Source organism: Rhizophagus irregularis, chromosome 24, assembly GCF_026210795.1.
Source record: "Rhizophagus irregularis chromosome 24, complete sequence".
Taxonomy (NCBI): domain Eukaryota; kingdom Fungi; phylum Glomeromycota; class Glomeromycetes; order Glomerales; family Glomeraceae; genus Rhizophagus; species Rhizophagus irregularis.
Window position 1 is genome coordinate 1325452 of NC_089452.1, and position 18316 is coordinate 1343767.

Genomic DNA, 18316 nt, shown 5'->3' on the forward strand with positions numbered 1-18316 from the left:
TTATCTTGATATTCGTCTTCCAAGTGAATATCCATTCAAACTACCAAAGGTATACTTTTGTTTGTACTGTTATTTAATAGCATGATTCAGTTGATTCACGTACTAAATTTATTATATATACAGGTGACTATCATCCGAATATTATTGATAGTGAAAGTATAGACGTGGATTTCTTAAGGGATCAATATTCACCAGCAATTACCATCTCTAGGGGTAATAATAATTTATTATGTGGTATTTTTTATTATATAAAAAAAAATATTAATCAAATCTTTTATTCTATCAAGTACTCTCGGGAATTATCAATTGTTGAGATATCCAAACCCAGGTATTTTAATTCATTTTTTCATATTCATTATTTTATGATTAATTTCAATTAAAAATTATTTATCAATAAATTAGAATGCTCAATCGTACAAGACTGATCGTAATCATTATGAAGCTGCTGTTAGGGAATGGACTCGTAAATATTTTAGTGAGACATTATAAGATTTTTTCTTTATTGGCATTTTTATTTAAGTTTTATTATCTAAACCCATACATGTCCCACTAATGTCTTATTTTAAATATCTTATTTTAAATGTAATTATTGATCAAATAAATCTAAAATATCTTAGTATAGAAAGAAAATTTATTGAATATTTAAACAAGTGGAAAAATAATTATTAAGTTATATAGTTATGTTATTTAAAGGTAGATTGAAAATGAGTCGCAACCTAAAAAACTATCAGCCCAACCAAAACATTTATTACGCACAATAATTAATAGTTATTCGGCACGAAGTGCCGAACAACTATTAATTATCCGGTATCACGTGATTTTTATAAATACATTGAGTGGAATATTGGTAGTTGTAAATATATCACAGTTTACATTTAACAATCAAATAATAATCATCAAAAAAATTTAAAATCTTTATTTATATAGAATATTCATAAATATAAAATCCAATAAATCCAATAAATCTACTGTATACATACTATAATATACTACGTGAATAAAAAAAACTAAAGATAATAATTTATAAAGCATAATGAAAGAAAAATAAAGTAAACTTAACTTCTAGTAATTTAAACTATTTGACTCTAACTTTCACATAAAAAAAAACTTCATTCGATATTATTGTTCACTATCTTGACTAATTTCATTTAGTTCTATAAAAAAAAAAAATAGATTAGATAAAGGAAATATTAGTAAAATTACAAATTAAATAATAACTTACCCAATTCACTTAATTGAACATCTAAGCATTCTGAAACTGTATATTATGTATTCATAGTATTTAAATGTTAACAAATGTAAATGAAATAATTATAATAATAATAATTAAGAGAATACTTACTTGGATTTGCTAATGTTGATTGAGCAGTATAATTAGCATCTATTAAAAATTAAATAACATAAATAATGTAAAATGGATTATATGATAAAAACAAAATTAAATTTAATTACCTGAGCTGAATTGAAAAGATGATGAAGAATTTACTGGTTTTGGAAGATTTTTAAAATTTAAAAGTCTACTAGTATAAATTGCTTGTGGATGCGTTTTGAAGCTTTTGGATTTATCTTCATTTGACCTGTTTTTGAATTTTTCTTTTCTAATTTTATCACATTCCTTTGTTTGAAGATAAATTTCACTATTTTGACTATCTTCACTACCTTCAATATCTTCAATTTCATCATTCCATTTCTTTAATAGTTGGTACAATTCTTTAGTGGTTGGCCTATTTTTTATTTCAGCATTCCAACATTTTATCATTAAATCTGCAAGTAACTTTGGTACATCTTTAGAAATTGTTGGTCTAAGCCCTTTACATATTTTAATAGCCAAAAATTCATCATGAGGAATACCATTAAAAGGAATTTCTTCAGAAAGAAGTTCATTCATTATTATTCCAAATGAGTAAATATCTGCTGCTTTTGTATATTGTTGTCCACATAAAACTTCTGGTGCCATGTATGGTAATACTCCATGAATTCCTTCTTCTTTAATTGATTGCTTTAAATTTGCTGGTTGACACATACCTAAATCACTTATAAATGGATAACCACTGACATTATATAATATATTACCTGAATGAAAATCTTTGTAAACTTTTTCAGCATTATGAATATCTAAAAGTCCTCTTGCAATTTGTAGTAAATGATAAATTTTTGAATTATAATTTATATAATTTTTAGATTTATTTAAATAATTTCTCAAATTTCCATCATCACAATAATATAAAACCATCATATACTCTTTATTATTTGGATTTTGAGTAATTCCATAACATGGAACAATATCATCAATATAAATCTGAAGATGAGATTTAATCTAATTATCATCAAAAAGGAAAAATTTTATTAATAAATAAATGCAAATAACAAACTTTATATATAAGACAAAGTAAGTTTAAATTACCTCATTTAAAAAATCTGAACATATATCAGAAGAATTATTCAAACTTTTCAATGCATATTTATCAATATTGTCTCTAAGCCAACTTTGATTTTCAATATCCCAATAGTAAATATTTCCTTCAGGCCATTTTGCTGAATAAATCTTACCAAAACCACCTTCTGCAATATAAGTGATATTTTGAAATTTTTCAAAAGGTATCCATTCAAGAAATGTATCATAACTTACAGCATTAAGTTGTGATTGTTGTATAAATTCATCAATATTTTTATTTCCACTAGTCCAATTTTTAAAGTTATCCTTAAATCTTTTAGCATTACAAGATTGACACCAATCTACTCCTGTGCCAGGTTCTTTACATTTTCCACATATTCCAAATGCTTGTCTTCTTTCTTCTAAATCTTCGATATAAACTATTCTTTCATCTACATTTTCTGATTCAATAGTTGAATCAATAGTAGAAATTGTAACATATCTCTTTTAATAGACAAAAAAATTTTTAATATCTTTAACTACAAAAATTCAATAAATAATTATAATTATTAAAAAATATTAAATTACTATTACCTGATATTTATCATCATACTTCCATAAATTTTTTGGTTTTTCATCCATATTAATTAATTTGAGTTGTGGATTATAATTTTAATTTTAGTTATATAAATAAATAATTATGTTACTCGAAATAAATTTCATAATTATTATAAGTAAAAGAAAAAAAATTAAGAGTTGAATAAATTGCGCACATTTATTTGTATTACCATTTGTATTACTATTTATACAACTATTTTATACAAACATTACTATTTTTGTGATTTTGTGACAAAGAAAATTCGTAAGCAGTTGCTGATCATCATAAAAAAGAAAGAAAATAAAATGGTTAAAATGATGGTTACATAAGGAGATTCAGGTCCAAATTTAGACAATGCTTTGTATGTTTAAGTTTAAAGTAAAAATAATTTTACTTCGCATTTTTTCAGTATTATTTTTTTCGGTAATGTATATGTAAATCATTATCAAAATAATAAAAACTTTATACTAAAACCATTGCCAAATTATATATCAAAAATTTTAAAAAATTTATTTTAATCAAAGCTAGATGATGACGTTTGCTCATTTTTTACATAAGCTTTTTTTTGTCTTTACGCTAGGAAAATAATTTTTGGATTAATAATAATATTATATGATTATAGTTAAATGAACCTTATCTAGTAAATATGGTAAATAAAATAAATAAAAGAAATGTAAGGTATTTCATAATATCCGTATAGTGAAGTTATTATTACGAAGGTGACCAATATTAAAGGATCGAAAAATTATGCTCAAATAGTAAATGGCTCTTATATTAACAAATTCATTCCTATAATAAAATATTAACAAATGTTTTTAAAAAAGACAATAAAATTTTGTCCGCTACTTCTGTAAAAATCTTGTAAATATGAACCTTTTATATGATTGCGTTTAATTTAATAAAAAGAATAATTTAACGAAAATACATTCTTTTATTTATAAAACCTTAAAGAATATTAATTTATCTGCAGTTATGTTAAAAATTTATTCGTTTATTTTGAGTTGATCTGAACCTAAATAAAGTAGTACTGTAGTTTAGTCTAAAGTAGAGTTACGATTCGAAAGAGTACATTTGGTAATTATACACGGATTTTAATTAATAACAAGATGTATAAGAATGTCAAAAGCATCTATCAATAATTGCTTATTGATTACAGAATTTTGAAATCCGTAAGATGATAATCATATGATCAGAATAATATGACTATTTAAGACTGATTAAAATAATCAAATAATTATATTTCTAAATTAAAGTTCTTGCTTTTTGTTACCCTTAATATTATCTTCAATATTATCGAATCTTCCTTCGAATATTCCTTTGATATTATTGAATCTTCCTTGAACGACATCGAATTTGTCGTTAGATATAGCAATTGACAAATCAACTTTTTTTTTTAGTCCTTCCTTCATAGTTCGAATTTCCTAAAAAATGAATTATGTTACTGTCATATGAAGATTGCGTGATATGACGATCATTCACATTTCATACATACATTTGTTGACATAACTACATAAAACAACATTATTGCAGCGAGAACTACTCCAACAATAATTTTATAATAGCCAAGATACTTCTTAATCTGATTCATAATGACTGAGATACAAATTTGTTAATATGTCGACTAGCAAATGGTGCGTAAATAGACCAAGATGTTATTTAAGGGTTAGGGTATTGCGTAAAATAAAACCTTTCTTGCCATGAAAATACCTCCATCACTATCTTTATCGCCCTCTTGTCGTTTAGCTTCTTCTTGTTTATCAGGCATTTTGTAAAAGTTGTATGATTTGTGACGGCGAATGATTATATGATTTAATGAAAATCCAGGAGTTCAGTCAGTATGTCGTATATATTTATCATTCTTGTTGTTACACAATCTATATTATTTTTTTCGCATACTGATAAATTAATTTTTTGATGTATTACATCATAACAGCCACCAATTATCTTTTTTTTCTATTAATAACATATTGATACTATAATGAAAATATATTCAACGTTTATCATGTGATAAACTCCCAATGACATCCTCCAGAATTATTTCGAATACCTCGGCATACTTGTCCAATATTTACTTTGTCAATCCCTGTTACACGTTGTGCTTCTGCTATGGACGAAAATTCTTGAATAGAGCCGTCATCAAAAATCTGCTTGACAGCACGTTTGGTAGGTTTATTGTTACAAAGCCCAAAATGTACGGCCTTCATTCGAACAAAATACTAATGCCACCAAACGATGAACCTAATATTTATGAATCATCCGGCCAATTCGGTAATAGCCTGTATATAATGATCCTTTGGTAATTTAAGCCGTTGGTTAAATGAACCCTTCCCAAGGATGAGACTCTGAATTTTTGTGAATTAATCTATCACCTAAAATTCCAGACTCATAGAAAACAAGTCCTCCATTTTCTTTATTTTATTTATTTGTACCTTGTAATGCAAAGTTATTATTTTAAGTAATAGCTATTTATTTTTATATATGTACTCCGTGAAGTTCCCATCAAAACACTTGCAATAAATACCTTTTTTGGTCATGATCTACTTATACGTTTAAATTGGGTGAAATTTTAAATAATCATTAACCATTAATCATTATTGAGTAGAGTAGCGCCCCTCCCTCCTTGTGAAATTGGGTATTATTTATAAAAAATTAAATGCAAAATGAAAAATTTTTTTAACGAATGAATTTATGACGCGTAAAAAAAAAAAATTAAATCCGAAAAAAGGTAATCAATAAGCCCCCAGCGACTAATTTAAAAAAATCACAGCAACAGTAAAATTGTTTTATTATTTAGGAAATATTGAGGCTTAATGAACTGCAGTTATTATTATTATCAAAATATATGTTTAAGGAATAATAATAAATAAATAATTGTGAAAAAAAAATAAAAAAAAATTTTAAATGAATTTGTTAATTGTGAAAAAAAAAATTTTTTTTTTTTACGTGAATTTATTTTAATCAATAAGCCCCCAGTGACTAATTTTAGTAACGACATTATAATTTTTCATTACCTTCTTAGGAAAATCATTTTCATTTTATTATTATTAATAAATCATCAATTTTGTTAAGACTGCGGTGGAAACGTAGTTTACTACGGGCGTAGGTCTTACAATGGTCAACGATCAATACACCAAAAGCTGCGGTTTGTGACCGTATCTTCAGTTTTGGCTATAGAAAACGTCGCACATCAACTTACTGTATATCAAATTTTCTTACAAAATATACGTCATTTACCTTGGTTTATACATCATTCCCTGCGCTTTCTTTTTTCATAATATGTCAATAATTTCTCTATAAAAAGTATAAAAAAAATTATAAAAATTCGTTAAAATTATTTGAAATTATTAAATTATGGATTGCGCATAATCCAAATTCTTGATAATAACAATAATAAAGTTTAATTTAATTAAGCTTTCTAAAGAAAAATTCGTGTGAACTTTTCTTTTCTTTAATATATTAAACAATTATCAAAAAAAAAAAAAGTCGCGTGAATTTTTCTTCCCCTAAACTGGTAATTTTATTATTTATTACTAATAATTAAAAAATTTTTATTTTTATTTTTAACATGTAAGACGAAGTTGAGGGGTAATAATATAAGTGACGCAGTAATATACAAAAACAGTCAATTAATAATTATTAAGCTACATTAATACAGTATATTACATGTGACTTTATGCTTAAATACTTTCAAAACTATTAATTCTTTTATTATTATTAATGATTAATTATAACGCTACACTTCGCAAATTAAATTATAGTAATGTAAGGATTTGCTTTCCCCAAACCAAGCATAACATGGATTTGTCAATTAGAATTGATTAGATTTTTCATATTCACTGGAAAAAGTTTTGGCCAAAGAGGAGTTAAAGCAAGAGGTTAAAGAAGCAAAAAAAATAAAGAGGAGGTAGAAAAAAATCGCAAAGAATTAGAGAAAAATAGTATGGAATCATGACATTAATAAATTAAAATACAACTTTTTATTTTTAAAATAAATGTGCAGGTCTTTATTTATTAAAATCATTATCATTTACAAAACTATATGCATCAATATATAAATCAAAGAATTTTTGAACTATAATATTATGTAATTTAAATTCATTTACTTCGTCTTTTAAAGAAAATAATTCATTAGTCAAATCATCATCTAAAATAACAGCCAAATATTTAACCCTTTCCTTCTTCATAATATATTCCTTTATATAAAATAAAATAGTATTTTCATCATTATCTTGCGTTATATGTCCAATTATTAATTTCTTAGTAAAATTATTTTGTGAATTTTTTAAAAATATTTCCAAATCACTTGTATTAAATGAAAGAGATAAACTTAAATATTCTAATTTTGGAGGAAGAACTTGTCCTAAATTTTGTAATACAGTTGAACTTAAATCATTACAATCATCATGAAAATCCATTTCAATAGTAAGATAATTAATAGTATGTTGATTATTTTTAATGATTGAGTAAATATTATTATCATCAGGCATACCCGAATCAAAATATCTAATCTTTGTACAATATTTCATAATTAATTTAAATAATTGTCGTCTTTGTTCAATATATTCGTCATATTCGTTACTTGTAAGTCCAAATCCAAAATTTTCTAAAAAATCACCAAATTTCTCTAATAGTAATTGTAATGATTCAATATGTAATATTTCATCCATAAATAAAGATCTCAATTTAAAAGGTTTATTAACCTTAATAATTTGTTGAACAAAATCAGAATTTAAAGAACGACAGTAAATAAGATGAATAGATTCTAAAACATTCAATTGATCAAAAACCTCTTGTAAAATACTAACTATATTGTTAAAATCAGTGTGATAAAATATAATTGTATTTAAAGTATTTGAACAATTAGGATTTTTTAATGATAAAAATGGATTATATAAAATAGAATTAGTTTCAAATGAAATTTTTTTGAGATTATGTTGTGAGATAATTATTTGTGACAAATATTTTTCAATTAATGAACGATTATTGATATCATAAATAAAAATTTTAAAAACAATTGATGAGATTGATCTGCAATTAGAATATAAAAATTTTAAAAATACAATAGTATTTTCAAATGAAAAATTATCTAATCTTAAATTTCTAATGTTGCATGTAAAATTTGGATTTTTTAAAATTAAGTTCATATTATCATTAAAATATTTATGATCAATATCCGTAGGTAGCACAACTTCAAAAGAATGTAAATTTCCTTCATTTTCAATGAAAATTTCAAATAAATACCTATAAACTAAGCTTTCTAGCTTCTCATGATTGTATTTATTCACCCATTTTCTAGCAGAACAATAAATTTTATATGTATCTAAGTATTTAATAAAACTAGGATAATTGAATAATGTATTTGAAAATAATAAATTATTATTAATTCCATATTCATTAAATTTTGCTTTTCCATCTTCATTTAAAAAGCATAAATAAGTTTCAATACAACGATAATGTTTGGTAGGAATTGAAAATGGATCTTCCCATAATAATGAAATGGCTAAACGACACCATAATCTATTAACTAAAATACATGAATATAATGTTGATAAATCTTTTCTAAAATATTGTATAATTTCATTTGTTAATTCAGGTAAATCCCCTGAAAATATTTTTGAGCATGTCATGTTCGTAAAGGAAAGAGAGGTTGCTTTTTGTTTCAAAAATAAAATATAATTTATACAATTTTCCATAAAAAGACAACAAAAGAAACAAAAATTATATGTAAATCATTCCTTTTTTATTAATTCCGCGTATAATTTTGTCAATTGGTGTAATTCCGTTACAGTGTTAGGAAATGACACAAATGATCTATGATCTACAGTAAAGCATTTGGAGAGATAATATTATTATATCATGTGATCTATAATGCTAGCCAGAATTATCAAACTGCGGCATTTTGGTGTTATACTTCTGATAGTACTGTACAGTATCTATTTTAGCTTTAGTATGGAATTTTACATGATTATTAAATATTATATAAATTCCTATATTACTATACAGTATTACTACATATAAGTATGTAATATTATTTCAGTTATTTTGTAACAATGTAGCATTATTTGTTCAATAGCAATTTTAATCTAAATTTATTATTGTAACAACGTAAACTGGTAACTGGTGCTTCTAAAGGATTATCAAATAAAATCAAGTAATTTCCAACATGCTAGTATCTGCTTTCAAAATCATATGGTCTTTCATCAGATTTACCTATATAATTTTCACTATCTAATTGATTTATACCATATCGATCCAATCTTCAATTATTTTGTTAGTAATATTTTCAGAGATACCATCGATGGTAATCATTAATGACATTGTCACTTAAACATGACATGTGTCATTTTATCATTTGTCATTTTCAAATGATATTTTTTTAAATCATGATATAATTTTTATGTCATCTAGAATTTAGTGTTTCGATCCGGATAGAAACCGAAATCCGGATAAGATTAAATATAAGAAAATTTTTTCATCAATTGATCTTAACAAGATAAGTTAGTATATTTTTAATTAAATTAGTGATACTTTATTAATTTTAAATAAAATAAAATTCTAATTTTGGCCTGCAACCATGAATTTTGCCTGAATTATGCCGAAAATTTGAGAAACGTAAAATTTTGACAATAAGTACATTATAAATAATGAAAGGTTAGTCATAAAACTAATCAGGTTTGTTATGTTTATATACTATTTTGCTAATCAAATTCAACTTATCTATTAAAAAAAAAATTTTTTATATCATGGACCGACAGCAATTTGGGCCAAATGTATAATGGCAGAAAAATTACAAAAATCCTAAATTTCGTTTAACTGGGATACTGCTGCCTCTTAAGTCTTGTAAAATATCAATTTCGCAAAATTCGGGCTGGCATTACAGACGGCCCGAATTACTGCCAACCAACAAATATTATTTTAGCGAGGTAGGTTTAAATATGATAATTAATAGATAATAATTTAAATAAATAAGTAAATTTAAATGATTTAAAAAAATTTATTATAATTTTTTTTTATCCGAATAATGGGCCAAACTGGATATTTTCTATCCCGGATAATTATTTTTTTTTTCAGATATCTGGATACCATGGTTTTATCCGTACACGATCGAAACACTAATCTAGATATCATTTAAATTCATTGAAATTAGTCAAATGGCAATGTCATTTAACATCACTACGTCAAGGTGAGTTAACATTTCTTGCAGAGACGCACACTCTTGATCAGCATGTTCTTTGTTTATTGAGAAATTTCTTTTTGACACTGTCAATGCATTTAGTTTGTTAATAATATATATATTTCATATTCCTGATACATTAGACACAAATAATATTTTGACACCTTTCTTATAAATTGTCTGTATTAGTGTCGGTAGAATGACAGTAAAATGACAATATACTGTCATCCATAGTAATTCTTTTATTTGCCTTTGATATAAATAAGGAATTAATCTTCAATTGAAAATATTTAGATATGTGATATGAATATTATTGCAAAACCATTTGGTTTAATATAAAGAAGTATGAAATTCAAATTTAACATAGTATGTATTTTCATTTAAATTGGTCTTTTAAAAGGTACTATTTCTATAATAATTATTATAATATTTTGTAACTTATATGTTTGCTGGTATCTTGAACACTGAAACTTAATGATCGTAAAGAAAGGAAAAGAATCCAGGCAATATTTACCTATCTAAACAATATTGATTGCACATGAATGATTTGGCTATTGAACCCTTTTAGTTATTGTTTTATTAATAAATGTAGTATTCATTAAACGGTGTAAATATAAATAATCACAAATTTATATTTCAAAAATTATCCCCCAGAGAAAGAAGTTAGATTTTGCACTCATGTAAGTTGGAATCTTTCTATAGGTACGGTAGAGTATGAGTAAGACTAAAACTCATAATCCCTATACGATTTATATTACGACGTGATTGGATTATATACTAGTAGCGTTAGTCATATATACTAATAGATTCAGATTAGAATAGAATGCATTATTATTCGAGTAAAAGACTAACAGCTGATAAATTATGTTAAAACTGTGATTTCTTGGTATGACCAAACATAAAAGGATTTTGTTGCTTTAACAGACGATGATAAAATATAAATTTATTTATATAAAATACCTTACACTAAACAAAAAATAATTAATTAAGATTTACAACACCAAATCACTATTGTAATTTTTAATTACTCCTTCTGATTTATATTTTTCTATCAAAACTTCTATATCTTCCGTTTGACGCACAAATTGTAATATCATAGGATGTCTACCTTTCCAATTTTCAAAAAACAGTTCCAAAGAATCCAAATCAATTTGAGAAAAAGAAAATTTAAATTTAAATAAATTAGTTGGTGATGATCTTGTTAATATTCTAAATAAATTATTCAAATCAATCCCATCATAATCAAAAAGGTATAATTCATCCAAATATTGACATCTAATTAATAATTCTTCTAATTCTGAAATACTACTATTTCTTAATACTAGTTTAAGATACATAAGATTTTGACATTTTTGATAAATAGTTTGAATAATTTTTTTATTATTAGTTACATTATTACTCGTACTCGATTTCATACTTATATCAATAAGACTTCCACTCGTATTTTCAATTAAACTTATTAGAATACTGGTTGGAACAAATCTAGTTTTTAAAACTTGTAAGAAAGGTAAGGTCACATTCTTTAAATAATTATAATCCCTATAATCACCATTTAATTCCAATTCTAATACTCTTAAATTAACAAAAGATGAAAGAAGATTTATGACAGGTGGTTTAGTTATCTTAAAATATTGCATGGTATTCGCATGTTTAATTAAAGAATTTTCTATAATATTATTAAAAGATTCATGTCGTTTATAAAAATCAAATAAACAAACATTAAATAAATTTTTCTGATTTTTAATTAAATTAACAATCCCATAATTATTATTTTTTTCAAAAAGTACTTCCAATTCTTTAATTGATTTGCATATTTCTGTTAATCCATCTAAAATATAATTTTCTACACTAGCGTTACATCTAAGGAATTTAATTTCTGATAGACAACTTTCAGCTCCAGGAATAAGATGTATTTGAAAATTTACTTGATAAGGTAAATAAAGATGTGTAAATTTTGTATTTTCATTAACAAAAAGTTTGATAATTTCATTTTCAATAATTTTAATTTTAGATTCTTCATAAATATTATAAATTATATTTTGAATTCCACTTAAATTTAAATGTTTACAAAAATTAATATAATTAAATAAAGGTCTTTGATATGAATTTATAAATATATTATTTTGATTTAAATTATTTTTTGATTCTTTTGATAAATGTGAAATTATTACGTTTAATAATAATCTCTCTTTCCCTTTCTTTAAGAATTTCCATGGATTTTTCCATAAAATTGGAATAATTATTTCACAAAATTCTTTATTAATCGAAAGACATGAATAAAGAGTCTTTTCATCATCTCGTAATTCTTCGAATATCAAGCAAAAAATATCGTTGTTCAATTTAGACATTTTTTTTTTTTTAATGTTAAAAAAAAGTAAAAATTGATTTTGGTTTAAAAGGGGCGTAAATTTTTATTTAAGTGTTACAGTTTTGTATGTTGTACGGTACATGATTTACGTCGTATTCACGTATCACATTTCAAAAAAAAAAAAATTTAACCTGTTTCTATCCGGTTGATCATGGCGGTGATCCGCGCAATTTCTACTTTTAGTTAGATTATATTAAACTACTATTAAATTAAAATATTTTTGTTCAAAACGTAAAAAATCATTTTTTCAGAAAAATGAATCCCAAAAAATCACAAATAAAAATTGAATTTAATAAGTCAAATATCTCAAGTAGAGACGCCGTCCTGTAAACAACAAAAAATTGTTCATATCGCATGAATGATAGAATATGTATGAACTAGGAGTATTAGAACTTTGTGGGTCTTTAGTTAATTAGTTAATTCACAAACTAAATTTATGATATAATTTAATTTAGAAAATTCATTACCAAACCTTGTTGATTCAATAATTATTACTTTTTATGAATAATGAAGAAAGTAATAAGAATATTTTTATTTAAAAATTCATTTTTTTTAAAAATAATTTTTTAATTCTAACAGATCGCGATTCTCAATTATTTGTTTAACGTTGTTTAACCATTAACTCTTTATTTTCACCTTTTATTATTATTTGTTTGATGGGAAAAGAGTAATTTTATTCTTCTAAAATGTCTCAAATTTCTTAGAAAATAACTTTTTTTCGCATCATTTAGCTAGCAGCCGCATTCCTGAATGTGAGCTCGCAGTCATAGATTATCATGGAATTCCACGATTTCTGCAATAATCCAGGTCCAACCACATAATAAATTTAACAGTTAACGATTATGGATTACGTTTGTAATACGGTTTCAACTAAAAAAAAATCATACAAAAGATATTTATTCAAATAAAAAAAAATATTTATTTCGACTATATCACAGTACTGACTTTAATCCAAACCTAAAAGGTGAAAGAATGAAATAATTAGGAAAAAAAAAATATTATTAAAAATAAAAATCGAACTTACCGTAGCACCGCAGCATCGATCCCGAACATTGATCCAGGCGAAAAAATTAGGAAAAAAAAATTATTAAAATGTGTCAAAAAAAAGATGCTTACCATAACACCGCAATGTCAATCAATTACTGATCTAGATTCAAGTCTAAAAAATAAAAATAAATAATAATGTACTTATATAACAATAAAAAAATATATAAAATTGAATAAAAAAAACTTAAAAAAAGTTCAAAACAAAATCGAAAAGAAAAATGAAAAAAAAGTTTAGGTTTTAGGAAAAAAACCAAACCGAATAAAGGAAAATATTAAAAAAAAAATTTATTTAAAAAAATTTAAAAAAAAAATTTGAAAAAAAAAACCGAAAAAAAAAAGTTTTAAAAAAAACGTCCCGAACGAGCCACAGAAGACTTGAAATAAATTCATATAATAAAAATAAAAAAACCATTTTGTATATGTTTATACAAAAATACATTACTAGTAAAGAAATGCACATTACTGAACTTTTTTCGTTAGAATTAACCAATCGAAATTTCATTATGTATTTGTGGATGGTATAATGCGAGTCAAATGTATATAAACTTAAATTTTTGGCTCAATTTACATAAATATAATAACAGATAAGCCTTAATATTAGATTTATAGCTCCGGCATATAAGTCCTTTAAAATGGGTCACTTGAAATCGAAAAATTCATTTTTTGATGGCACATCAGTTTATCATGTACGATATTTTGATGTTCACTAAGAAACCATAAATGACGTCACAGAACGTCATAAAAGACTATAAGTAAAAAGTGTTTTTAATTCTTTTATACAATTATATTAATCTTTAATACTAATTAAAAAAAAGAGAGAGCTAGTGGTAAAGCATAATACATATTTTTTTAAATGCATATTTTATACACATAGCACAATATTTTTTTCTTCATCATTGTCACCTGATATTGTTTACTACTTTCTAGATATAAATAAAGCGAAAATTTTTGTGTTATATTAATAAAAACGTCTCTTATTGCAAAGTTGTGATTAACATGTCATTCAATATATTATATATCACCATGTAAGGTCGTAAGAAAAGCAATTGTCGTATTTTTGCACAATGCCTACAAGTTCTAATTTGTTTGGGACCCAATTAGAGATACATATACCTGAACCAACCCAAGCTGTTGCTGAGGTTGGTTCAATTGTTTTAAAAGACTTGTAAGGTAAACTACAAACATTTGATGCTATTGATATGCAAATCAGGTGAATAAATTTATTGCTTATATCCATTTTCCAGTGTTAATTCATCATGATTGCGATATATTGTACGAAATAGATGACAATATTTGAAATTAATTGATAGAGCTTATTCTTCTCATCATTATTATCTTTTGCGTTACTTCCAATTAAATCCACTTACAATAGCCAATACAGAGATAGCAACGAATAGGTTAAAGATCAAAGTCTATTTATTACGCGAAAAAAAAAAATAAAAGCTAAAAATTATTTAAGTGAAAATTTTCGTGGTAAAACTAATCATAAACAAAACATACTCCTTTTTTGTGAGCAATCTTCTCTCCTTCCTTTCTTCCTTCATTTCGTTCATTTAAAATCACATTAAGGTAAGCTGTTTGTAAGCGAAAATGGAGTCAGTCCATCATAAATTTTTTGCAATTCTGGAGTAAGTGATTCCCAGGAATTCATTTGTATGATCGCTGAAATGATAGATCGCCATTAGTAGACTTTACTAGATTAAAAAATTTTATATATTTCTAGTACTTACAATCTGTACTTGTACTTTGTGAAGCGGTAAGAAGATTTTATTCAATAAAAAATATTGTATATCCATTTTTGAGAATATTATTGACATTTCAAACGAAATGAAAATTATTTATAAATTAATTTGAATTGTATAACGTGTAACATTCTCCATACGGATTGCTGTCATAGAATAATATGTCATATTATGGAATAATTTAATCAATATTATGTCATACATGGTAATAATTTGATCGATAGATAATTTCCATTGGTTATATCACAATTTATTAGATTTGTGTAACCTATATTGTTCAAGTTCATAAAAAAATTGTCATCATAATGATGTTCTTTTCCAAAAGCTAATCCAAATTAGTACAAATTTTCTATCAAGAAAAATTGATTTTTATCTATATCCGTATTGTTTATCTCAAGGTAAATCATTGATAATAATGCGAAGCAATGATGAATTCTTTCTTCTAAATCAGTTCATTTAAAAATTTAAAATCAACTCGAGTAACTTTTAAAAATATTCTCAAATATTTTATTTAAAAGGTTATTCATCGGTTAATATAAATAGAGATGATGAAAATTTATCATGACTTTTAAATTACATAATTTCGATATTATTTCTCCTAGCACAGACATTATTAAATCGACAACCGATAAATATAAAATATAAGAGATGGTAAGCCTGGATTATCTAAATTATACAAGGAATGATTTACATGTTATTTTTAGATCCCTTGTTGCCTTTTTATGGACTAAAATTGATAAATTTAATCTTTTTTTAAAATGAAAACTACTCTTTTTCCTTCTCAATTCCTACACAAAAATTATCGTATTATCGTTGTATTGAAATTTATTTACACTTTAAAATTGGAGTCATTATTTCCAATAACTTAATGACTATTTTCAAAAATCAAATGCTCGTACAAACCTTCTCACAATATTGGTTAGTGGCTTATTATACTACTTACAAATCACGTCATGAATCACAATATTAACAGAAGAGTATATAAACTCAACCTTTTATAAACTTTTACCAAACTAAAACTTTCACCTGGTGATTTCTTTTTTTATTAAATAAAGACATCTTACCGATGTCTTCACAAAATACAAATACGGATTAAAAATTCTAGAGATATATATAAATTTTTTTAATCTAGTAAATCCTACTAACGGCTTCAGTGGTCATACAAATGAATTCCCGGGAATCACTTACTCCAGAATTGCTTATAATTTATAAATGGTCTAAGCACTAACGCAGATAAAACAACTTACCTTAATATAATTCTAAATTAACGAAATGAAGCAAGAAATGAAGGAAGAAATGAAGAAGAGATGATTGCTCGCAAAAAAGGAGTATGTTATATTTGCTAAATTTAATCATATTTAGTATAATATTTGTGTAATGCATTAGATTTAAACAAATTATATTAACATATATATCAAAATGATTATTTATTAAGAGAAAAAAATAATTATTGCATAATACTTGACAATTATCATTTTGTAATGGTTTATTACATTATCTGACAATATTCATGTTAACATACATGATAACATGTATTTATATATCAACATTATGATTACATGGATGTCATAATGATTGTAAAATTATGTCGAAACAATTGGCCTTAACAGTAAAGTAGGTCTATAATGTGACTTAATATGACATATCATGATTTACATATATGTGCTAATATTTAAGGAACTCTTTTGCTGATTGTGAGTGTATTTTTTTATCATGGATAACAAAAGTGAGAAATTGTCTAATTATTCAGTCAAATCAATATAGACGATGATGACCCAGCACTGGATGTGGATATAAATGTGTTACAGCAGTATGCTTCCTGTCGTTTAAACAGACACTGTATTTGCGCTCGTAGATTAACAAGAGGGCTCTATAATGAAATTTATTTGCTACAATTCGAAAATGGACCAGATTGCATCGCCAGACTCTCACGCGAACTAACTCACCCCGCATCAAAATTTGCTAGCGAAGTTGCGACTATGAAATATGTCACTCAAAACACTAATATCAAAGTACCAGCGGTATATGATTGGAATGGTACTGCGCAGAATCCCATAAAAACCCCTTACATTTTCATGGAACGGCTTCCTGGACAACATTTATATATAAAGTTTGGGATGAGTTAACTATTGAACAAAAGAAGTGTGTTTTAAGCCAAATTGTTGACATATTGTTCGAGTTATAGACGAAATGTCAGTTCAAAGAGATTGGTTGTCTTTACATGGATGAACAAACTTCAAGTGTAAGTGTGATAACATCTTATTTACATTTATAATTGAATTGGAGCCTTACATAAAGCACATAATAATTATTATAATATTCAATGATGTACCGTATAATTAATTCATGTAAAAAGTCAGCGACGTCAACTTTCCAAATAGGACCTGTTGTGAATTATTTATTTCACTCCAAAGGAAGAGACTCCATTCCTAGTTCCACTGGTCCTTTTAAAAGCTTGAAAGAGTTGTATGGCACTTTGATTCAAAAAGAAAAGGAATTCTTCGAAATTCATGGTGCTCAAAAACTACTACATTTAGAAGGAATAAAAATAGATCACGGAATGGAAGTAACTAGAGTGAAAAATCCAATAAAGAAATTAGGCTTACTTCAATCCAAGCTATCCAATATTTTTGATGAATTGGTAGATCAAAAACCCTTTACTCTTATCCACAATGATTTCGATGCACAAAACATGCTTGTTGAACGTTCTTCAACTAATGATATCAAAATTGTAGGCATTATTGATTGGGAGTTTTCACGTACAGGTACTTTATGGGATTTATGCAAATATCCAGTTTGGATCCAAGAAATAGATGAGCTGCCCATCAGTGATGCAAATTTGAAGGAGAATCATGAAAAACAAAATCTAAGAGACTTTTTTTATGATGAGATGGTAGTAAAATTGAGGAACGGAGGTGGACAGATGCTGAAAATGAAAGAACAAGATAAGAGGATTGAAGACTTAGATGTTATGTTTGCTTTTATAGTTAAAAGTTCAATATTTTAGAGGGCT

General features: G+C 25.2%; 5 protein-coding genes across 5 annotated transcripts; 1 reads left to right on the forward strand and 4 right to left on the reverse strand.

Moving 5' to 3' along the window:
- Positions 1-1119: 1119 nt before the first annotated feature.
- On the reverse strand, positions 1120-3016 carry OCT59_015999 (uncharacterized protein; the record flags this gene model as incomplete). The annotated part of the gene is made up of 6 exons (XM_066132189.1): positions 1120-1154; positions 1223-1258; positions 1343-1381; positions 1453-2317; positions 2630-2878; positions 2969-3016. 6 exons carry the CDS (start codon positions 3014-3016, stop codon positions 1120-1122), a joined length of 1272 nt encoding a protein of 423 aa, XP_066003201.1.
- Positions 3017-4219: 1203 nt separating this feature from the next.
- OCT59_016000 (uncharacterized protein) lies at positions 4220-4737 on the reverse strand (the record flags this gene model as incomplete). The annotated part of the gene is made up of 3 exons (XM_066132190.1): positions 4220-4393; positions 4465-4551; positions 4660-4737. The coding sequence occupies 3 exons, from the start codon at positions 4735-4737 to the stop codon at positions 4220-4222; spliced, it is 339 nt and encodes a 112-aa protein (XP_066003202.1).
- A 2239-nt stretch (positions 4738-6976) lies between these two features.
- Positions 6977-7387, reverse strand: OCT59_016001 (uncharacterized protein; the record flags this gene model as incomplete). The annotated part of the gene is made up of 1 exon (XM_066132191.1): positions 6977-7387. The coding sequence occupies one exon, from the start codon at positions 7385-7387 to the stop codon at positions 6977-6979; it is 411 nt and encodes a 136-aa protein (XP_066003203.1).
- Positions 7388-11138: 3751 nt separating this feature from the next.
- Positions 11139-12494, reverse strand: OCT59_016002 (uncharacterized protein; the record flags this gene model as incomplete). The annotated part of the gene is made up of 1 exon (XM_025327510.1): positions 11139-12494. One exon carries the CDS (start codon positions 12492-12494, stop codon positions 11139-11141), a length of 1356 nt encoding a protein of 451 aa, XP_025170950.1.
- Positions 12495-16888: 4394 nt separating this feature from the next.
- Positions 16889-18310, forward strand: OCT59_016003 (uncharacterized protein; the record flags this gene model as incomplete). Its single annotated transcript, XM_066132192.1, has 5 exons — positions 16889-16917; positions 16981-16997; positions 17068-17324; positions 17489-17545; positions 17660-18310. 5 exons carry the CDS (start codon positions 16889-16891, stop codon positions 18308-18310), a joined length of 1011 nt encoding a protein of 336 aa, XP_066003204.1.
- Between the last annotated feature and the right edge of the window lie 6 nt (positions 18311-18316).